Source organism: Carettochelys insculpta, chromosome 1, assembly GCF_033958435.1.
Source record: "Carettochelys insculpta isolate YL-2023 chromosome 1, ASM3395843v1, whole genome shotgun sequence".
Taxonomy (NCBI): domain Eukaryota; kingdom Metazoa; phylum Chordata; order Testudines; family Carettochelyidae; genus Carettochelys; species Carettochelys insculpta.
Genome location: NC_134137.1, coordinates 341,019,500 through 341,043,965, shown reverse-complemented (window position 1 = coordinate 341,043,965; position 24,466 = coordinate 341,019,500). Strand labels below are relative to the sequence as shown.

Sequence of the window (24,466 nt, the reverse complement as noted above, 5' to 3'; positions counted from 1 at the left end):
AAAACCCTTCTGGTTATCAGTGATACCACAACTGCCAAACAGGTATCCCTGTGTTACACAATGTCTAAAACTATCATGAATGGTGTTGTGCACGCAAAACACCATCATGCAGTCTGGTTTGATGAAAACAATACTAAAATACCGAAGCTCCTTGATGTCAAGTGACAAGTACATGCCATGCGTGACAGGTTCGGTCACTTGCTCTGCTGAATTGAGTCTGCCTTCCTTCCCCCATGGACACTCCTCAACTCTGTCCTGATGCACCAGGCCCTCCAGCCTCCTCCAGCAGTGACACAGAGATAGGGTCACAGTCCTCTGCAGTTTAATACAGACACTGAGATCAGCTTAACTCTGGGAAGCCTCAACTAAAGTGACTTGCCTCAGCACTGAAACACAGAGCCTCAGAGGTCTCATATTGTTCAGTCTCTTTCTCGATGTGAAGAGAGATAGACACAATTGCTCCCCTGCCCCCATACCAATTATGTACACTGGGGTCATTAATAAACAAAAGTGATTTTATTAAGTATAAACAGTAGGATTTAAGTGGACATAGCAGACAGTAACGGAGGTTACTAAAGAAAATAAGAACACATAAGCTAAGCTTAAAACACTAAAGAGACTAGTTACATCCTCAAAGTTGTTCTAATAAGCTTCTTCCACAGACAGGAAAGCCATCCAACCTGGGCCCAATCCTTTTCCCCAGTTCAGCCTTAAATGTCTTTAGCGGTCATCTTAGGTGGAACAGCCAGGAAAAAATGATGGCCTACAATACCCAACTCCTCACTCTTAAATAGGATTTGCACCTGGTAGGAATCCACTGTTTGCGTTTCATTACTGCTCAGATGCTCATGGAAAAGTACACAGTTTAAGATGGACTCCAGTATCAGGTGACATGGTCACATGTCTCTGCAAGACCCTGTTTCAGTAATTCTTGTGCTTACCCACACGTTTGCAGGAAGGCTACACTTCATTGTCTCTTTGCTAATGAGCCACCATAGCCCTAAGGACCAATAACGGTAATCACTTAGCATGACTACGTTAATAACACAGGTTTATACTCCATATTCCCAACCTGATCTGCAAAGATGATACATGCATACAAATGGAAAAGTCACATTCAGCAGCTTATAATTTTTCCAATGATATCTTACATGAGGTATTTCAAATAAAGCATTTCTAGTCATGTCATATTCTCATTCATAAAGTTTATGGAATGGTCCATCCCTCTGTGCTCTTAGCTGACCCACTCACAACTCTGCCAAATACAAAATATATGCTTTGACTGTAAAACAGAGGAATCACACACCCTTGCTGATACTCATGACTCCAAAGTTTTATATTAGGGCTGTCAATTAAGGCATGCTAAGGCCTATGATTAATGCAGGGCAGAATTTTTGTTTAAAAAATGAATGCGTTAATTGCAGGCCTTAACATGCCTTAATTGACAGCTGGGGCTGAGAGTGGAGCTCCATGACCCAGCCAGTTCCCAGCCACAGGGCTGCCCCCCGGCTGGGGCATGGAACCCCACTAGCAGCCCCAGCCCTGGGGGCCCCAGCAGCCCCACAGCTGGGAGCTGGCTGGGGCGCATATCCCCACCAGCAGTCCCGCAGCCATTGGACCTAGCCGGGGGGCAGCACCGCAGCCATGGAACCCTGGCTGGGGCTTGAGGGACCTCAGAAGCCGGGCAATTAATCACACAATCACGAGTAATTCTCTTTATCGCTCAACTAATTGCGATTCATTTTTATAATCGCTTGACAGCTGTATTTCATATCAGGCAGTCACAAGAGTGTATCGCTTACCTGATCTGTCCTGACATTGCTATCAAGTACTGATAGTGAATCTGTGATCACATATTGCACTGCCATCTACCAATGATAGCATGAACACTTTATAGTGAACTACTTAATTGTTCACATATGGTTTCTGATTAGTCACTGAAGTCCCTTAACAGCCCATGTATATACTGCATGTAGCTGATCCACTCACATGAGACAAGTGTTGAAGGCTGTTCAATTTGTGAAGACAAATAAATCCTCCAGCCCGTTGTGCCATTCTAGCTAAGGTTTCAAAACACACAGGAAGTCTTCTCACTAACAAACTCCTCCAATTTTAACTATACGTCTGGCTTCAAGAAATTCTACCACAAAACCAAAAGATGCCAACTTTCTCACTGTTTATAAGCGTAAAGGTTCAAACAGTGACTGTGGTGAACACTGAGGCATCCATTTGCTCTCTGTGGCTAGCAAAACTCTTGCACAGATCCTCTTGAACCAGCTCCTGACAATGTTCCATCTGAATCACAGGGCAGCTTTCATGCTCAGTGGAGCACTGCTGACATGATTTTCATCATGTGACAATTACAGAAAAATTGTCACAAACGCCACCACCACCAGAATTTATTTACACATGTTGCAAACAGCTTTGCTGAAGCTGCTTGTAACTTTGGTCCAACAAAAACTGAGGTTCTACACTAACCAGCTCATCAGCAACTTTACCAAGACTCACAAGTAAGGTTGGAAGATATGCTACAAACCGTCAGTTTATGCATCGTGGCAGCATGCTGGACAATGAAGCTAAATCAGTGATTATGAATTTAAAAACCCAGCACTGCATATGGTTATCTAGTTATGGACAAAAATCAAAGACTACAAAGCTGTTGTCTTTATGACATGACTCTATGGCCGTGTCTACACTAGCCAAAAATTTCAAAATGGCCACGCAAATGGCCATTTCGAAGTTTACTAGTGAAGCAGTGAAATGTGTATTCAGAGCCTCATTAGAAATTGACGCGGCTTGCCGTTGTGCGGCTCGTCCAGACGGGGCTCCTTTTCGAAAGGACCCTGGCTACTTCTAAGTCCCCTTATTCCTATAAGCAGATGGGAATAAGTGGACTTCGAAGTAGCCAGGGTCCTTTCGAAAAGGAGCCCCGTCTGGATGAGACACGCGGCGGTGAGCCGCGTCAATTTTGAAGTGCTGCAGCCATCCGCATGCTAATGAGGCGCTGAATATGTATTTCGGCGCTTCATTAGTAAACTTCGAAATGGCCATTTGCATGGCCATTTCGAAGTTTTTGGCTAGTGTAGATGTAGCCCATGAGTGCAAAACATAGACTTGTTATCAATGACACATTAAACATCTTGACAATTTCCCCTCGCAATATCCATGATGATTGCTGCATGTGAAACAGCAGGACTGGGTTTCCAACAAAGCAGTCCTGGTGAAAGCTGGTTCAGCTGGTATTGAGACTGATTTGATCCATGCCCAACTGAGACAAAATGGCCACATAATTCATTCCTGACATCCATCTATCAAAAGAAGTCTTATATTCTGAATTAAGCTTTGGCAATCATAAGCATGGATGGCAGATGAAACACTTCAAAGACCCTGAAACAAAAAGTATGCCAAAGGGACATTTCTTAATCGACCTTTGAACAACCAACAATTGATCATCAGTGTGCATGGTCACAACTTTGAGAAGAATCACATGGAGCCTGTGAAAGCACAGCGCCATGCACAGAAACAACGTGCAGCTCAATCAACACAATTAGGCATATGGCTCTGTGGCCACTGTGATAAACACTGTTCTTCCTGAACTGGTCTATGGACTCATATGAAGACCCATCAGTACAACCTATGATTATTGACATCATCCTTAAAGTTGAGGTGACCAGCATCATCCTAGAAGATACTTCCTTACTACAGATGGTTGAAAAGTTTGAAATTTTTACAAATACTCCATGAAACATTTTTACATCTTTTCCCCTCTTCTCTCCCCACTTGCACCATGCCAGACCCTGAGGCAACGTGTGTGGGATTAGGTGAGTAGTGCCAGACCTGATGTTGCTAAGGAAGTAAAAATTTCTCAGCACCAGCATTGTCTTTTCCAGGGATTCCAGCGCGTTTCCATGGGTTGATGCCATAGAAAGCTGCTCGTTCTGCATTGCACTTCTTTGTCTATTGATCTTGCGGAATGCCAAATACATGAAGATCAAACACTGTGGAGTCAGAGAGAGGTGACTGAGGAATCTGAAAAACTTTTACAAGTGATGTTTAATTAAAATTATTCAATACCAAATTTACAACAGAATCAATCTGTGCAACTAAAACAAAAGAACTAAAAATTTTATTTCTTGTTTTGCTTACCTGATAAGGACCGAAATGAGATTCTGTGTTCTCCTTGAAGCAGCTAATACGTGTTCACAGAATTTAAGGTCAGAAGAAACATTCTGATTAACTAGTTTGACTTCCTATATAACATAGGGCAAGAGTGGGGAACTGCTGGCATGTTGGCCGCAAACAGTTCATCAGGATTAGCTGCTGATGGGCCACCAGACAGTTTGTTTACCTGAGTGTCCACATGCACAACTGTTTGCAGCTCTCAGCGGGTGCGGTTTGCCATTCCCAGCAATGGGAGGTGCTGGAAGTGGTGTGGTCAAAACCTGGGAATGGCAAACCAGAGCCACTGGAAGCCACAAGAGTTCTGTGGGTGTTCAGGTAAACAAAGTGTCTGGAGGACTGTCAGTGGCTAACTCTGACAAACCACATCCAGCCAGCTTGCCAGATGTTCCCTACCCCGACATAGGCTGTAGAGAATCACCCGAAACCTTCTGCAATATTTAATTCCTCCAATTATTAAATACTGTTTTTTCCCACAACTGAATTTCTGGTGCATCTTGAAATTGTGACTCACTTGTTCCCTTGTGTATTCATAAAGGATACAGAAATATCTTCCAAGCCAGGACAGCTCCAGAAATTATAGTGGTTGGTTAACTGCTGCCTTTAGACCAGAAGGACAAGATATTTTTGTATTTTGTTGTTAACAAAAGACATATTCTTGAATATAATTAGTTTAAAAATAGTTTCAGGTACTGCAGCTGCCCTAGTTCCCTTGTGTAATTTTTGTAATCCCGTTCTTCTATTTTCAAGAATTTTTCTCACATAATAAGGAGAGAATAAGACACAAACAAGCAAAACAAACATACAATAGCCCCAAAATCTTATGCCTATCTTTAAACATGTGTAAGCACTTAAGCATGTGGTAAGCACTTGCAGAACAAGAGACTTCATGACTTCATATCTAAGAGGAAGTGAAACTGGTTATATACAAACCCTCTCAAATAAACAAAACAAAAACAATTAGACAATTTTCCCCTCTAATTCCTGGTCACCGACAGGAGTCTACGAATGTATTTGTGAAAATAGTATTTCTAAAGTTTCTAGCCTGAAGTGTATTTTATTTAAGGTGGTTTAAGTTTTACTTTCTAAGTAATGAATGATACAATTCTATTTTAAATATGGAGAACCTTCCTAATCAGATCCTGACAATTACAGACAAAATCTTGGGAAATATATGCACCCAGCCCAATGAACATATCTGAACTGAGCTGTGCATGTACTTGTAGGTATGGGCGTTCATACCTCGCTAGGTTTATGTGCGCGCACACCTAAACTAGGGTACCTGCTGTTGAAGATTCTGCCCTTTTTTGCATGCAGGACCTTCCACCTGAGAATCTGAGAGTGATTTGTAATGTTAATTACTCAATGCTCAAATATCTCCAATGAAGTACCTCATAATACTAGTCCTGTTTTACAGAGGGGTAAACCAACGCATGAGCATGCAGTAACTTGCCCACGAGAAGAGTGAGGTGAAATTTGAGGGGTGGATAGGAAGGGGACGTCAATTGACTATTGTTTTAAATCCATGTCCATTATTTCTGAAACCAACTTATTGTGACCCACAAATACTGACAATGCATTTCATATGTAACTGGCAGGAATTCATCATGAAAGGATACGATCATTTCCTTTGAACAGTGGCCTCCCTGTTATCATTTCTGCCATAATACAGCCCACTGACCAGATGTCAACTGAAATTAAAAAAAAAAGAAAAAAAAATTAGTAACATTAAATTGCAGAACCGAATTTTTAAATACCCTCATAAATCTATGGCTAAAATGCACTTTTGCTTAATTGCATTTTTTCAAAGAAGCATATTAATATAGTGGAGCCTTTACACAAAAAATAAATGTCTACCAAAAGCAAGTTGAAGGCGCATTGGTGTTGGTGGCTAGGACACAGAGAGGACGTTAGCACCCCATTATCAAACTGGTGCTTCCAGTCATTCAAGAAGGAACTGGCTACCTTAATCCTTCTTCAGTGCCCCACCTCTTTGCTGAATGGTTTGCCCTGCTGGTTGGAATTAGGATCCAATCTGCAAGATTCTACAGAAGGACTACAGCATGCAGCAAGAGTAGAGCTTGCTACCACGTGTGTCCAAAGCCAGATTGCCTTTGTCTTTGTCTACACTGGAGTTTAATTTCTGAAGACTGACAATAAGAAAGGATTGCTCATTTTTTTTTAACCCCATTTTTTTTTTTTTTTTTTAACTCCTAAACAAGTTTCTGTTTTACATTTTCACATACTATCACCATCAGCTTTTCATTCCTTCATGAGGTAAAAGAGATGGTTACATATTATTTAATTCAGTGCACGACTGGTTGGGAGCTGCTACGGCTTGATCTATACTAGACCTTACAGTTGACTGCAGATATGCAATTCTAGCTATGGCAATTGTGTAGCTAGAACCGACGTACTGCAGTTGACTGTAAGGGTTTGTCTTCACTGAGAGAGGTCAGTGGGAGCATTTCTCCCATTGATCCCCCTTATAACTCACAATGGCCGTGTCTACACTAGCCCCAAACTTCGAAATGGCCACGCAAATGGCCATTTCGAAGTTTACTAATGAAGCGCTGAAATGCATATTCAGCGCTTCATTAGCAGGCGGGCAGCCGCGGCACTTCGAAATTGACGCGCCTCGTCCAGACGGGGCTCCTTTTCGAAAGGACGCCGCCTACTTCGATGTCCCCTTATTCCCATGAGCTGATGGGGACTTCGAAGTAGGCGGGGTCCTTTCGAAAAGGAGCCCCGCCTGGACGAGACGCGCGGCGGCGAGGCGCGTCAATTTCGAAGTGCCGCGGCCGCCCGCCTGCTAATGAAGCGCTGAATATGCATTTCAGCGCTTCATTAGTAAACTTCGAAATGGCCATTTGCGTGGCCATTTCGAAGTTTGGGGCACGTGTAGACATAGCCAATAGGAGAAATACAGAGGTTCAACTGCCAACCCCAGAGAGATCTTTACCAGATGCGTGAAATTGAAATCCAGAAGATCGGCCTGGAATGGGTTGATCTCCTGGCAAGTATAGACAAGCCCAAAGTCTGTTCAGACAGAGGATGTTAATCCTCCCACCCACACATATACATTACCTGTTTGAGTATAATGCATCCAATTAAGTATGACCTCTGGGGCTCTGTACCATCTAGTAACCACATAGCCTGTCATTTCACTGTCTGTATGCCTTGCCAGCCCAAAATCCAGAATCTATATTGGAAGAAAAAAATGAATGCAGAGATGTTTCAACTGGAGACAACAGAAAAAGTTAACATTTCACATATAAGTTCTCTCGCTGCAATTTAAAATTATGACAAAAATAACACGGAAGTTGTTTCAGAATGCCTCTCTTCCATTTAGGATACTTCTAATAAAAGTGGAGCGTGATGAGTTTTGTAGCTATGATGAAGGAAGCAGTACATTCTTTAACTAATTTTATTAAAATATAAGTCAAATATTTCATTCTTCTAACAAAACTCTGTGTCCAAGGAATCACTATCAAACATTTCCAGGGTTATAAGGAAGCCCTCCACCATGACCCCCATTCCTGTGGCAGCTAACTGCTGCACAATCTTTAACATATTCATTTTAATAGTGCCCCTATGAGGTAGAGAAATACTATTATTCTTTTTACAGATGGTGAATGGAGGCAGAGAAAGACTTGTACAAAGTCACAAAGGAAGTCTGAGGCACGCCTGGGCACAGAACTGACCCTAAAGTCTACTGAGTCTCAGGGTATTACTTTAATCATCTTAGTAGCGAACTGGAGACCAACTCAAGCAGGAGACCAGTCATGAAAAATCAGTTCCTGAAATAACAGGCTCATACTCAGCAGCAGTCAGAAATTCCTAAACAGAAAAGCGAGCCTTGTGGATGAGGTAAATTAACAGATTTATGCGAAAAACATCCCCAGCCAATAGTTCGTTGAAAAACAGAATTGAATGGACCATCTATGGCAGTGAAGATTTAAAAATACATACGTCTAAATATGGAGATCTACCAATTATATCATTGTTAATTTCCATGCCAACCAGACTGCATGAGTACCTTATGGACAGACGTTTATAGTATAAACACTAATTGACATGGCAAACGGACAAAGTATTTGTAACATGCTGACTATAATTCAACCATCTAAACTATTTTACTAATCAATAAAATAGTGTAATTGCTCTCCTGACATGAATATAAAAGGAAAGTTATATTATGTTATTATCCACGGACACAGGATGTAAAATGTAAATAATATGTCTTTATTCTCACTTTAACATAATTTGCATATTTAATATCAGCTGTTGTGTCAACTGCATTTAAAACAGAAATTAGACCAAAGTGGAAAGAGATATCTGCTATGTTTACTAGCAATATCCACTTTGCTGATGGCACTTAATCCCTAATTTGTATGTTATCCACAAAATTTCTCATTTAAATACTGAACACAAGGCAAATTAATCTCTCAGGAAACAGAGTAGTAAGCTAAACTTTCATATGTAGCACCCAGATGTCCTATGTAGTGTTCTCCACTAGACTGTGACTAGACACGAAAGGAAAAAAAAAATGCAACACTTGGACACTTTTCTATGGCCTGTATCATTTAAATAAATTGTTTTATTATTACTTCATATGTTTTATTTATTTGCTAGACTAAGATCTGTAGTTTCACTGAGAGCTAGAAACACTTGCAATATATTACAAGTTTGTTAACTTGGTAGAATCATCTAACAATTACACTAGCACTACATACGTTAGGTCTGGGCAAAATTTTTCATATATTTTTCCTAAGAGGGTCAAAAATACAGATACAGCAACACAAATATTTCACAAATTTGTGTCAGTTTTGCCAAATTGCTCTGGTGTGAAAAAAGCCACACTCCCTGAAACATTTTCTGTTGATGCTTTTAAGTGGAATCTTTCAATCATGCCTTTTGCAATAGCCCTGTGTTTCAGAATTTTCATTAATTTTTATTTTTATTTCTAAATCTTAAAAAAAAAATTGCTTGACCCAAAATATTTCTCCACCAAAATGGAATTGTTTAAATGTTCATTATTTTCTCTGTGCAGTAATTCTGCCATTTTAAGATTTTCATTTTATTTTGTGCAAAGTAAATATTTATGAATTTTTAATGAACAAATTTCTTAATGGTCAAAATCACCATAATGAAGGTTGCATTACAATTTTTATATTAATCCACTGCTTTCAAACGTAATGTTTGGAGCAGAATTTACCATGCTGGAAATTGATTTTTGGACAAATTTTAGGGTAAATCCCTTTAGCTAGTTTGCAGTTCAAAACAGAAGGGTGGCAAACACATTTCACCCCACTGCAAAACAAAACAAAAAACAAAATACCTTCCTTATTTCCCAGTTTCCCACCTTACTAACCATAATAAAAACACAGCTGAATTTTGATATTTGAAAGACAGCTCATAAACACGCCTTAATGTCCAAGTTGCATTTTGTCAAAAGTTTGGGGGAAAAAAGTTAGTTTGACAGCTTCAAAAATGCATGACTGAGCATGTGCTTTAAAAAGTTACACCAAGGGCTTAGCTGTGAACTTAAAAGATAAATGCGGTGCACAGGGGAGAGAACACATATACACGATAGGCCCCTTCAGTGTGGAGAAAGAGGCTGTCAAACTGCTCATAAAAGCAGTGCAGTATATTAGTTCTGTATGTTTGTGGAAAAACGAATTATTGCACCCTTCAAGCTCTGCAAATGCTTAACTCCCAGGGAAGGTGGCAGAGGTCGTTAGCTTTATCAACCTACAGGTACTGTGGTGAGACATTATAGCCTGATTGGAACCACATTTCCCCCATTCTGGACAGAGACATCATAACTCCACCTAAGTCAACTGAATTATGTGGTATAAATAGGACAAGAACCAGGCCCTTTGCCTGCATTTCTTACACACATTAGAAAATGTCTTATAGACTGCTTTCTTTTGTTTACAGGTACCAGGTGTCCCTTCATAACAGGTGCCTGTTAATTATAGCTTTGCATGTGTTTTTTTTTTGTTTTGTTTATATAAACTTCAGAAATTACAGAAGCATTCAGGTTTAAAGAGTACTAGAAAGTCATGAACTGTCTTCTATGTGATGTCAATTTTTGTTAATATTCATGGGTACCCAAGGTTAAAGTATCTCTTTAACAATGGGAAATCAGTAAGTAGCTGGATCCCCTCCAGGTTAAGTTTGCTTTATTTGCAGCCTTCAGGCTCCAGAGAACTGGAGTGGTTCTATATCATGAGAGCTGGGCAGGAAATGGTTTTCCCATCCCACACAAATTTTCAGTATTTCAAAATCTTTTCTATTTCACATTGGGAGAAAATCAAGCCTCTTTACATATTTTGTTTAGTAACAAAATAGCACCCACCTATTAATAGATAGTATTGCAATGGGCTGGGGCACTTATCTGGGATGAGGCAGACCTAGGCTGAAGCTCCTGCTCTAAAACTCTTTGACAGTTTATCTGGTCTAACCACTAAGGTACTTGCTATTTTAGGATATGTCTCTGTTTCTATCTTGTTTTGAACAGAAATTCTGTTGGGACCTCAAAAATCCACCCAATACAAATTGTATCAAAACTAACTCTTCCACAGGAGAAATTTTGATTCTGCTGCATATGCATTATCCAACAGAAAATATTTTGTTGAAAGTCCCATCCAGTTTTAATTAGAGTGACTTGGTGCAGTAGGGAGCATTAAAAGTTGTACACTAAAAGTTAACTTTTCAGTATTGCCAACTCCTTCAATTTTTTTTTTTATCATGAATCTCGTGCTGCTAGACATTTGATTCCCACTCCTGTAGTCATGCAACTAGGGGTGAATTTTAACTACCTTTTTTCTTTTCTTATTAGAAGGGACAAAAGATAGAAGGAGAAGTTACTCACCGTAGTAACGGTGGTTCTTCGAGATGTGTCCCCGTAGGTGCTCCACAATAGGTGTCGGGCTTGCCCGGCGCCGCAGATCGGATCTTCCAAGCAGTTTCTGCCGGACCGCGCATGCGCCGGCGCGCGCCGCTCCCTTGCGCGCTCCTGGCCATGTGCGCGATCCAGTCCCCGCCAGTTCCTCGACCAACCGCCTCGGGTGCCCCTGCAAAACACTAACAGAGATCTGAAGCGGGGAGGATGGGCAGGTAGTGGAGCACCCACGGGGACACATCTCGAAGAACCACCGTTACTACGGTGAGTAACTTCACTTTCTTCTTCGAGTGTCCCCGTGGGTGCTCCACAATAGGTGACTACCCAGCAGTAACCCAAGATAGGAGGTGGGTAATCGGATTATGTGCAGCTTGTCCCCGAGAGGACCGCTGTAGAGAGACGGGTATCCTCTTGGAATACCCTGTGAAGGGCGTAATGTTTGGCGAAGGTGTCGTAGGATGACCAGGTCGCCGCTCTGCAAATGTCTTTTAATGCAACGCCCTTGAAAAAGGCTGTTGATGCCGCCACCGCCCTAGTGGAATGAGCCCTGGGAGTGGCCGATAAAGGAGTCTTTTTGAGCTCGTAGCACATTTTTATGCAGGATACAATGTGCTTTGAGATTCTCTGCGAGGAGAGACCTTCTCCTTTCGACTTGGGAGCGAGGGAGACTAGGAGTCTATCCGTTTTCCGGAAGGACTTGGTCCTGTCTACGTAGAAGGCTAGCGCCCTCCTCATGTCCAGGAGGTGTAGGCGCGCCTCTTCATTGGAGTTATGAGGCTTTGGATAAAACGAGGGTAGAACAATAGGTTCGTTAATGTGAAACTCGGAAGAAACTTTGGGAACAAAGGCTGGATACAGCCGTATGGTTACCGCCTCCTTGGAAAAAACAGTGCAGGGTGGCGTTGCCATGACTGCCGTGAGCTCGCTCACCCTACAAGCTGACGTAATTGCAAGAAGAAAGGTCGTCTTTATCGTAAGGAGGCGGAGGGGGACCGTGGCCAAGGGCTCGAACGGTGGTCCCATTAGCGTGGTAAGCACCAGGTCCAAGTTCCACGAAGGTGGAATCGGTTTCCGAGGGGGGTATAGGTTTACCAACCCTTTGAGGAACCTGGTAACCATAGGGTGGGCGAACACCGTGTGCCCTTCCTCCTCGTGTCTGAACGCCGAGATGGCGGCAAGGTGGACCTTCAACGAGGATAGCGAGAGTCCTCCTCTCTTGAGGTCCAGTAAATACTCTAGTATTGTAGGTATAGGCACCAACAGGGGGGCCAGCTGTTTGGTAGACCACCAAGCCGTGAAGCGAGTCCATTTCTGCTTGTAGGTCTTCCTGGTGGAAGTCCTCCTGCTACTTTCTAGGACTTGCTGTACTTCCACTGTGCATGTGCTCTCTAGGGAGCTGAGCCATGGATTAACCACGCTTGCAGTCGCAGGCTTTGGGGGTGCGGGTGCACTATGGACCCCTGGGCTTGCGTGAGCAGATCCGGCGGCACCGGAAGAGGCATCGGTGGACGGTCCGACATGCGCAGGAGTAGGGGGAACCATTGTTGTCGATCCCACGTTGGGACTATCAGGATCATCCGGGCCCTTTCCCTCCTGGCTTTCTGCAAGACTTTGTGGATCAGCACTGTGGGAGGAAACGCATAAAGCAGGGGGCCCCTCCACAGGATCGCGAACGCATCCCCCAGGGACCCCCATCCCAGTCCTGCCCTGGAGCAGAATTGTGGGCATTTCTTGTTGTGCTGAGTGGCAAACAGGTCTATCTGGGGAAAACCCCATGCGTGGAAGATCGGCCGTAGCAGATCGGGACGGATCTGCCACTCGTGCGTGAGTGCAAAACGCCTGCTCAGCTGGTCTGCCTTCACATTGTGCGCACCTGGCAAGTATGAGGCTTTCAAGAGTATATTGTTGGCGATGCACCAGTTCCATAAGCGGATTGCTTCCACGCATAAGGCACAGGATCGAGCTCCTCCTTGCCTGTTTATATAAAACATGGTGGAGGTATTGTCTGTACTGATCCCGACGACTTTGCCTTGTATATGGTCTCGAAAGTGTCTGCAGGCGTTGAACACTGCTCTGAGCTCCAGTACATTTATGTGTAGTGACTGTTCCGTGGGTGACCACAGTCCTTGAGTCACCTCTTCGCCCATGTGCGCTCCCCACCCTATGAGGGAGGCATCTGTAGTGATAAAAACCGATATTTGCGGCTGATGGAAGGGTACCCCTGTTAGCAGGTTCCTGGGGTTTACCCACCATTGCAGGGATTTGCGCACCCCCGCTGTGGGCAACACCGCCCTGTGAACGGTGTGTACTGCCGGTTTGTATACACTTGCCAGCCAGTGCTGCATGCTGCGCATGTGTAACCTGGCGTTCTGTACTACGAACGTCGCCGCTGCCATGTGGCCCAACAGCTGTAAGCACGTCAAGACCGGCACCATAGGGCTGAAGGTGATGACCTGCACGAGGGAGCCAATGGCCCGAAAGCGAGCCTCTGGTAGATATACTCTCGCTGTAACCGAGTTTATGTGAGCCCCTATGAACTCTATGTCCTGTGTGGGGTCTATTTTTGATTTTGCCAGATTGATAACCAGGCCGAGTGAAGAGAACGTGTTTGCTGTGACGCGTATCATGCGCAGAACCTCCCCCTTCGAGGCCCCTTTGAGCAGGCAGTCGTCCAGATACGGGAAAATAAATATCCCGTCTGTGCAGGTAGGCTGACACCACTGCCAAGGTCTTGGTGAAGACTCTGGGGGCCGAGGAGAGGCCAAACGGTAGGACCTTGTATTGGAAGTGTTCGTTGCCTACCATGAACCGGAGGAATCGCCGGTGAGCCGGATGGATGGTTATGTGGAAGTACACGTCTTGTAAATCGAGGGCTGCGAACCAGTCTCCATCGTCCAGTGCTGTAAGTTTGGAGGCGATTGTGATCATCCGAAAACGTTGCTTGCGCAGGTACCGGTTGAGGCCGCGAAGGTCTAAGATGGGCCTCCAGCCTCCTGTCTTTTTCTCCGTGAGGAAGTACCTGGAGTAGAACCCTTTCCCTTGCAGTTGCTCCAGCACTCTTTCCACTGCCCCTATGAGCATGAGATGGTCCACCTCCTGCCTGAGCCTCGCTACATGGGAGGCCTCCTGGAGGTGGGGCTTGGGTGGAGGTCGTGACGGTGGGAGCGACTGGAAGGGGATGGCGTACCCCATGGCTATGATCTCCAGCACCCATTTGTCTGTGGTGATCCTTTGCCACTGGTCGTAGAATGGTCGGAGGCGATGGTGGAATAGTCGCTTCGGATGACCTTGTGCGATGGTAGTGATGGCGCAGCCCTGGATCTGTATGTCAAACTTGTGGCCTTTGGCCCCGCCCCGAAGACGCACGACTCTGTTGTGAACGTCGCCTGGGAGTTCTGTACTGCTGGTGCTGTTGATGTCGCCCTTGCTCGTAACCCCTGTGGTACTGGGGGCGCTGTTGCTGGTACTGGTACCGTCTTTGTTGAGGGTAGTACCTTTTCTTTGTGTATGGAGGGGTGTAAATCCCCAGGGTCCTGAGTGTGGCTCTTGAATCTTTACTGGAATTAAGGACCGAGTCAGTTGATTCAGCAAACAGCTTCTGCAAGTCGAAGGGAAGGTCAACTATCTTTGCCTGCAGATCCCTCGGTATACCCGAAGTCTGGAGCCAGGACTCCCTTCGCATCACCACTGCCGTTGCTGTGGAACGTGCTGCTGTGTCCGCAACGTCCAGGGCAATCTGAACTCCCGTCCTCGAGGCCGCGTAGCCTTCTTGCACTATGGCCTTGGGCACCGGCTTTTTGTCCTCTGGAAGCGAGTCCATGAGGGAGATTAACCTGGAATAGTTGTCGAAATTATGGTTCGCTAAGTGCGCTGCGTAATTTGCCATTCGCAACGTTAAGGTGGAGGAGGAGTAGACCTTTCTGCCGAACAGCTCTAGCTTCTTGGCATCTTTGTCTGTTCCCCCTGTCCTGAATTGAGATGTCTTTGATCTTTGTTGCGACGACTCCACCACCAAGGAATTTGGCTGTGGGTGGCTGAACATGAACTCCATTCCCTTCGCCGGCACGAAGTATTTCTTATCCGCTCTCTTTTGGACAGGCGGAATAGTCGCAGGGGTCTGCCATATCGTAGTAGCGGACTCTAAGATCGCTTCATCAAGCGGTATTGCTACTCTGGAGGAGGCCGGAGGTCTCAAATTTTTGAGGAGCTTATGGTGTTTCTCTTGCACCTCTGCTGTCTGGATGCCTTGCGTGAAGGCCACCCTCTTAAACAGCTCTTGAAACTGTTTGAGATCATCTGGAGGATGGACGTCCCCCGGGGCCGTAGCCTCGTCTGGGGAGGAGAGCGAGGAACCGCTGGGGTACGTCTCTCTGGACCCTTCCGGTTCCTGCTGGTGATGGTACACCCTCTCACTAGAGGTTTGCGAGGGAAAATCTCGGGGTTCCATAACCAGTCCCCCCTGAGATGCTTGAGTCTCTGTCCCCGGTCACGATTGCCCTCAGGGGTACGAGATCGTCTGTGGGGATCTTTCCCTAGTAGATTGCCGATGGTGTCTATGCCCCGCGTGGTAGGGGCGACCATGGCAGTATAGGCACTGTTCTTGGGAAGGTGACCTAGACCACTCCCTTGGTGCATACCCTGGGCGTCTGGGGGAGGGAGATCGTCGAGACACTGGAGAGAGCGATTTTGCATAATAGTCCAGAGGTTCAAACCCCAGGAAGGGTGAAGGTGGTCCCAGCCAGGGTGAGGCTGGTTGCAAAAATGGAGAAGAGGGCTCCGGGTAGGCTAGGGGGGACCCCTGCCTTCTGGTTGGAGTCTGCAACATAAGCGGAGGGCTGTGAGAAAGCAACTCCACAGCCCTGTGCGGAGAGGGGCTGCAATGCCTCCTCTTGTGTGCAGCCTTCCCCCTCCCTTGAGGAGGTAACTCCGCCCCCTGACGTACAGGGGATCCCGGCCCCGTCCGCACTGTGCTCGGCACGCTCGAGGGCGGTGCCTGCAGGCTGCGTGCCTGCGCTCTCTGCACCGCCGGTTCCCTGGGGGTCGGTGCCGCTGCCTGCGGTGCCGCCGGTACCGGCGCTTGTTTAGCCGCCGCCCTGCCTGCGGGGCGGGGCGGCTGGCTGATTATCGGAGGCTGAGCCGCTTCCACGTGGCTCTCCGTGCCGCCGCCGATCAGCTGTTGCTGCGGCTGGGGGCTGCTCGCTCCTCCCGTCCCGCTCGCTGTTGCTGCCCGCAGGGATCGGGCTGGAGAGACTTTCCTCTGTTTTTGCGCTGATGGGGTGAGGGAGGCAGCTTTCCTTTTATGGGCCCCGGAGGGTCCCTCCTGCTGCGGCCGCTCCGGCACGTCTGGCTGGAGGGCCTTGTTGAAAAGCAGCATTTTAAGCCGCATCTCCCTGTCTCTCCTTGCTCTGGCTGTTAATTTAGCACAGAAGGAGCATTTCTGTGCAACATGGGACTCCCCAAGACACCTTATGCATAGACTGTGCCCATCAGACGCTGGCATCGCCTCTCGGCAGGACTCACATTTTTTAAATCCTGAAGAGGACATTGTTGGTGAGTCTTTCAGTTGTTAAAACGGGTACTTAGCACCTTCTCTGTGCTGTTTTCCCCTTCTGATGGCCTGCCGCAGCAGGAGGGCTGATGGCCCTATGCTCCTGGCCTCCGGCGCTTGTTACTGGGACTGGATTGAAGCTGTCCCGCTCGTAACTTGTTTGTTGTTTTTTTTTTTTTTTTTTTTTTTGAAAAATAACCACCGGCTAACTTGCAGTAGCCTAAGTACTTGAAAAAAACTTTAAAGAAAAACAGTTAAAGTCATTGAATACGCTACTTGGCCTTAGCCTAGTTCGGATTCCGTCTGCAGCCGACGGCGGTTAAGAGGAACTGGTGGGGACCAGATCGCGCACATGGCCAGGAGCGCGCAAGGGAGCGGCGCGCGCCGGCGCATGCGCGGTCCGGCAGAAACTGCTTGGAAGATCCGATCTGCGGCGCCGGGCAAGCCCGACACCTATTGTGGAGCACCCACGGGGACACAACTCGAAGAAGAACACTTGATCCATGTACAACCTAAATGCTCAAACCTAAAGAAAAAAGAGTGAGACAGAGAGAGAACAAATAAAAACACCAAACTCCAACATTTATGATTTCATGATTTATAAGCCAGTCTCATAAGTTTTGGAGTCTGACTTATGATTTTTGAAGGGTTGGTGTTAGCCACACTACTTTTGTACTTCCTGATTGTTGAGTGACTTCAGTTTTTGAGTTTAATTACTGAATCACTTTTAAGAGGGTGATGTTTATAACTTTGGCAATCATTGCAGTAAGATAGCACACACGGAAAAAATTCCACAACATAAATAAGACCTTCTAAATTTTGGGGAGAGAATACCTTTTATTCATTAGACAAGGTACATGAGGTAACATCTTTTTTTTTTGGACCGACTTCCACTGATGAGAGAGAGAAACTTTTGAGCTGTACAGAGCTGTTCTTCAGGTCTGGGAGAGGTACTAAGAGTATCACAGTTAAAAATACAGCAAGGTCGCAACATTCTCAAGTTTAACATTCGCAAATTCAATTGTTTGCTAGCAGCTGCCGCTTCCCTGGGGCTCCGGGTGGGGAGAGCCGGCAGCTGCTGTTTGCCCGGGGCTCTGGGCAGGTAGTGCTGGTGGCTGCCGCTTCCCTGGGGCTCCGGGTGGGGAGAGCCGGCAGCTGCTGTTTGCCCGGGACTCTGGGCAGGTAGTGCTGGTGGCTGCTGCTTCCCTGGGGCTCTGAGGGAGGAATACCGGTGGCTGCTTCCCCAGGGCTCTGAGAGCCAGCCAAGGGCACAGCATGGCCACTGACCAGCTCCCCATGCCCACCGAGTTCCTCTTCCACAGCCAGAATAAAATGCTATTGCGAAATGCTATTTGCGAAATTCAACATTTGCAAGGGTTCTCAACAACAAACTGTTGCGACCGTACTGTATATAATAAAAACAGAAAGTTTAACACAAATAGTTAGTACATATTCTAAGGACCACTTATGGTAACCTGGCAGCTGGGAGTACTCTAAATTTAGTGACCTCATATAAGGGATATACAGTAACCACAAGTCTTATAGTAAGGTGTGGGAGAGGTGTATAAAGCACATTTAATAAAGGTTTTTTATTTGTTTTCTCATAACAAACTCGTCACTACAATTAAACAGATGCATATTGTGGAGTCTGAGGTACTTTGCATAATTATTTTTGGAGAATAAATATTATGCTCTATAATGCCAATGGACAGGAAAATTCCCAAGACAGAAGCAGCAAAGTGGTAACAACAGACTCAGGATTTCATCTCAACCATCTACAGGGAAGCTTGCACATCACTGCCTACTTGCACAACAGTTCAGCCGCAATCTGCTTAGGGCACATTCAGATGCAGGGAGAAAAGAACAAAAGATGCAGCTCATACCCTTTTGCATGTAAAAATGTCTTAGAAACAGAAGCTCTGGCCAAGGGCGCCATTTCAGGGTGTGTGTTTGGTGGGTGGGTGGGAGGTGCGGGGTTCCTTGCATATGTGGTGATAGTGGGTAGGAGTGGAGGTGGAGTGAGGACATTGGCTTCAGCAGTGTTACAGAGCATGTTCACTAGAAGCCAAGCAGCAAACTGAGGAGGAGAAAACAGATCCTACATGCTCTTCCCCAGTATCACCTCTTTCCAGGGGCTACTAAGGCACTTGAAAACTCTCATTTTTGGCAGATAATTTAGCAATTAGTTGATAAAAACACTGAATACCACTGTATCTCATTTCTATGTAGAAATTAAATACATATTAGATCCACTCCACTCTAATACAAACACGGTCTGACATCTTGTGGCAAGTCACTTAGGGGACATGGGTTAGAGTTAACATTTTAATGTATATTTTTACTTGGCTACTAATTCTGCAGCGGGAGAGAGAGAGAGAGAGAGAGCCTGTCAGGACTCCTGGGCCCTATCTTAGCTTTGGGAGGGGAGTGGGATCTAATGAGTTATACAGCAGGGACAGACACATCTGTGTTCTATATAAGAACATCAGAATGGCCAAACTCCATCAGACCAATGGTCCATCTAGCTTTGCAGGCTGTCTTCTAACAGGTCCAATAGCTGGTACTTCAGAAGGAATGAACAGGAGAGGCAATCATCTAGTGATCCATCCTGTCGCTCATTCCCAGCTCTTGGCAAACAGAGGGGAGGGAAATCGTTCCTGCTTTAGTCTTTAAAGTGCTACTGGACTGTTTTTTTGTTTTGATAGTATATAGACTAACACGACTATCTCTCTGTTACTATTCATTCTTACTGGAACCCTGTTATAATTTGACTCTTTCCACAATTGCCTGACAAAGAGTTTTACAGGGTAACCATTAAAAATAATTTATTTTGTTTGTTTTAAATCTGCCATAAATAAATGTTATTTGGTGACCTTCTTGTGTTAAGCTAGTGAACGAGTAAATCAAATTTCCTCATTCAATTTTTTCACATAATTCATGATGTTATAGACAACTAACATATCCCCCTGGCCCTTAGTAATTTATTTTGCAAGCTGTAAATCCCAGCCTTTTTAATCTCTTGGGCTGTGTCTACACTAGCCCAAAACTTCAAAATGGCCATGCAAATGGCCATTTCGAAGTTTACTAATGAAGCGCTGAAATACATATTCAGCACCTCATTAGAATGCCAGCAGCCGCAGAACTTCGAAATTGACATGGCTCGCCGCTGCGTGGCTCGTCCAGATGGGGCTCCTTTTTGAAAGGACCCCACCAACTTTGAAATCCCCTTCTTCCTATCAAAGTTTTGGGCTAGTGTTGACACAGCCTTGATGTGGAAGCTGTTTCTTACCCCGATCATTTCTCTTGCACTTCTCTGTATCTTTTCCACATACCAAATATGTTTTTAGGTGGGTGACCAGATCTGCATGTAATATTCAAGATATGCAGTAACTTCATGTCAGGGCAACACAATATTTTCTATTGTTATTATCTATTCCTTTCCTAACAATTCCTGATATTCTGAGTGTTTTAGACTGCTACTGTACACTGAGTAGATGTTTTCAGAGAACTATACACAATGATTTCAAAATCTCTTTTTTTTTTTTTTTTGAGGGTAACAGCTAATTTAGACTTTCTGAGTTTGTATGCATAGTTGGGACTATATTTTTCTGTGTGTGTTACTTTGCATTTATTAACATTGAATTCCACCAGCTCCTGTGTTGCCTAATCACCCAGTTTTGCAAGGTCCTCCTGCTGCTCCTTGCAGTCAGCTTTGGACTGGACTATTTTGAGTAATTTTGCACCACTGGTAAATTTTACCACCTCACTGGTTATGTCTTTTTCCAGATCATTTCTGAGTAAGCTGAACAGCCCTGGTTCTAGTACAGACCCCTGCAGCACAGTACTACAGTAAACCACTGATATAATGGGCTAATGGGGGAAGGGGTATCTGTTAAAACAGAAAGTCCGTGATATCTGAGGGTTTGCTCTGAGAGTGGCAGCTCCTCGGGCTCTGAGCCACCCGCTCTCACAGCAGAGCATGGGAACTCCTCAGGCGCCAATTCCAGCCGCCAGCCTGTGTGTGTAAGACCTGGCAGCAGTGGTGACAGCTCTCGCAGCTGCAGCCAGGGACCCTGCAGCTGCAGCAATCCCAGCAGTGCAGGGGTGGAGAGGGGTGGGGGAAGACGCATCAGCAGCGACAGCGGCTCTCCCAGACGCGGCCAGGGACCCAGCAGCTGCAGTGACCCTATTTTCTTTGGAGGGAGGAAAGTGGACATCCGTTATTACTGATGTCTGGTAAAACAGGGTCCACTATGTTGTGGGCTTACTGTATTTAACTCTCTCTAGTCTCATCGCATATGCCTGCCCTTGCTTCCCTATCCTTTTGTTTGTGGAGCACCTGGCAATGTTTTCATGATAATCTACTGATTTCTATATGGGTGCTTGACTCCCACTCAGCATCAGGCCCTGCCCCATTCTACCTCGTTCCCACAGCACTGGGGTGAACATATCTCCCTATCCCAAATATAGGATGGGGAGATGTGGGAGGCTGTGGGGAAAGGGAGGCTCCTCCCAGCTCTACCGAGGTGTGGGGAGCCAGGAACCGGAAGGCAGCCACGCAGGTGGGCTCCCGGCTCCCCGGACTTTGGGAAGCCAGAAACAAGGCTACAGACATGCTGGTCTGGCTCCCAGCTCCCTGTGGGGGAGCCAGGTGGCAGCTGCGAGGGTCTGGTTCCCAGCTCCTACGAGTACCTGGGAGCAAGGCGCAGCCACGCAGGTCTGGCTCCCAGCTCTCCCGAGCTGCAGAGAACCAGGTGGCAGCCATGCTGGTGTGCAGTGGGAACTGGGCAGCAGCTGCTCACCTCCCCTCACAAACATGAAGCAATTTTACCCCCTTTTGAAAGTAAATCAGGACACCTTCCTGGGGCCCAAAATACAGGGCTGGCCTGCCGGAAATGGGATGGATGGGCATGCTACACAGCACTCACACGGACTCTGCACCTATTTAACAAAAAAAATTGCCAACTGTTCAATTAAAGGACACAAGCTATTCTAGAAACCAACTAGAACCAGTGGTGCTGTTAGGAAACATTACAGCATGCATTTAACATTAACACTGGCTGTCTGAGTTTCAATATCTTTTCAAACAAAACAAGATCCTCCTTTTTAACCTGTGTAGAGTTAGGGCCAGATTCTGATATCCTTGCTCATAAAATTATGAGGCCATACACATCCCTTACAGCAATCCACTCGGAAAAACCACAGCCTGTGTATAAAACCACCTGCTTCTTATACCCACTCTAAAGCAGTCCATTTCAATTTGTACAGTAGACTTCGCCACCACCTCCTACTTTGCAGGCAATTCCTGACAAAGGTTGATCTCAGCAATTACTTGTGGTTGTGCATCACTATATCCTGTTGCACAGGCTTGCTCATCTAACAATTGTCTCCTGCACATCCAGCTGTTATGTGAACTCATTACCAGTACTTAGTATCATAGCTGTATTTCTTTATGTTCTTAAGCTTCTTGAAGAAATATGTTAAATAAGACTGCCCGAACATGGATTCCTAATTTAATGCCTTGCTACTGGCCATGATTTTTTTTAAAAAACAATTCTTCAATCAATTTCAAACCCCCAATGTTGTTTAAGCCAATGGGATGCAATTTTAAAAGAAGGATTTCATATGACAGTACTGCATGATTCATTAAAATCCATATAGATAACAACCACTGAATCCTTTTTTTTTTTTTTTTTTTTAAAAAAAAAAAAGCAGTAATTGAGTATATTTAGCAAAACTGTTCCTCTAGAAATGGTGCCATTTGCTTGGTTCCATAATCCTCTCAGAGGTCAATCACCTAATCAGCAGCTTGCAGTCACTCAAGCTGTATAGATACACCCGATTAAGTTATTAGGCTTTTGATGTTCAATCCCCACCACATATATATTTCATAATTTTAGTATCCACTAACGTCAGACGTATGGGAAAACAGTAGTCAGCACCACTCTTTTTTCACCTTTTTTTGGATGACTGGTACCAAGTTTGGTCCTTCCTCCTGCTAACATCTTGGGAACACATTTGATCCTCCCTCACCTCAATTTACTGTTATTTCCCCATTTCTCCATGATTGTTCAAAAGTTATAGCATAAAATCCTAGCTCAACTGAAGTCAATAAGCGTTTTATCGCCGACTTGGTTTCACTCATGTTCTCTAAAGCAGCATATTTGTAACAAAAGCATACTTCGCATGTGCTTCCTACCTTCAATTCACAGTCTTCATTTACTGCTAAGTTTCCAGGCTTGAGATCCTGTAAATATATCATGTTTGAGAGGGACTTTTAAAACATAACAGCAACATACCTTTTTTAAATAAAAATACTTCTTTAACACAGAGGACATTGTGACAGGCAATTTCCTGCAATATCCTCAAAAAACTTCACTGAATTAAGTTTAAAAGTATCTTTGGAGTCCACAGGATTAAACGCCAAATTTGTGTATGTCTGTGGGGTTGTCTGTAACTTTTCTAGAAGGGAGACAGGGCCACTATAAACCTTGGGAAGTGCTATGAGCTTCAAGAGTACTATTTTAAGTAATGTGCCAGACAAGAAAGAACTTTTGTAACAAACAAAGTTAAGTGGGTTTTCTAGAAAATAGCTGTGAGGAGATGAATACAAATTCACCACTCTGAACCCAACCCACATCCTGAGGAGAGTACCATTGTCTGCTGTAGATCAAAAGGCCCAATCTCCATAAAGGGGAGGCAGACTTGTTCTCAGGAAGTTGCTTGTTCTGAGTAAAAGCTATTGTGAATGTGTGAACATAGGAAAATCCCTTGGTGAGGTTTGAAAGAGAGCTAACCTGCCAAAGTCTTTTTGCTGACTTGTTAGCATGCATGTGTATTTTTTTATTGTTTTCAATATGTTCTCTCTGTAATGCTTTCAGCTCAAGCCTAAAGAAACTTGCTGAGGAAAATTGCAGGGTGACTTATAATTGTGGGAAATTACAACTGTTCACAGCTTCTGAGGAGAAAGCAAAGGGCAGAAGACTTGTTTAGTCAGTCTGTCTTACCAGGAAACTTAGAACAGACAGAGAGCTGTACAGGCTGAAAAATCCTGATCAAGAGAGAGGGAGACATGGGTCTCTGCCTAAGAGTGGAGATGAACAGGGAACTCGAAGCCTACATAGATGCCCCGATGGACCATGAAGGAGGGAATACTGATGTAGCTAATCTGAGCTGTGCTAGAAGTATTCTTTTGGTGCAATCACTTAAATAGCAACAGATGTACTCTACATTATAATCAAGACCAGTGCAAAAAACAGGGTGCACAACCATGACATTGTAAAATTTTAGAAATATGTGGGGTCTTTCTGCAATTTTTTCTTGGAACAAACATCTGTTGTATTAACACTGTCGATGAAAAGTTTATTGCTACTGTTTGGCTAGGAAAATAAGAGAACTACAGCAGATGTCTCATTAGAGTATTTAGCTTGGGCATCAAGCTTAATTGGGACCATTTAAAAACAGTACTCTTAAGTAAGGGACTTACATAAACTCAACTGAAATCAAATAGCTTTTTTTACTGTTAAGCTACTCATTTGTTCTTGCAAAAAGTCTTCAATGAAAGGTCCATTATTAGCAGTAGTCATGTTTATTATAGCAGTGTCAATCAAGAATGGAGCCCCATTTCCTGCTAATTTGACACACTTGAATGGGGGCCGTTACTTATTACTTCTAACAATAAAGTGCAGATCTTGGTCTTTCCACTGCCTCGGAGCACCATCAATTAGACTCTGAGACTACAGACAGGGGAGACTACTCAGCTTGAAAAACTCAGACCCTTACATTTTATTATGCAAGAGTAAAGAGCCACAGAGAATTCCAGATTTAGG

General features: G+C 44.8%; 1 protein-coding gene across 2 annotated transcripts in view; it reads right to left on the bottom strand.

Annotated features, from left to right (window-relative positions):
* Nucleotides 1–24,466, bottom strand: part of MAPK12 (mitogen-activated protein kinase 12) — an 83,833-nt gene that overhangs the window by 14,135 nt on the left and 45,232 nt on the right. For both annotated transcript variants that reach the window (XM_075015366.1, XM_075015359.1), the window contains exons 6-8: nucleotides 22,837–22,884; nucleotides 7,267–7,381; nucleotides 5,799–5,870 (exon numbers count right to left, since the gene is read on the bottom strand). In XM_075015366.1, coding sequence (XP_074871467.1) covers nucleotides 5,799–5,870; nucleotides 7,267–7,381; nucleotides 22,837–22,884 — 235 coding nt within the window. The remainder of the gene's footprint in view (nucleotides 1–5,798; nucleotides 5,871–7,266; nucleotides 7,382–22,836; nucleotides 22,885–24,466) is intronic.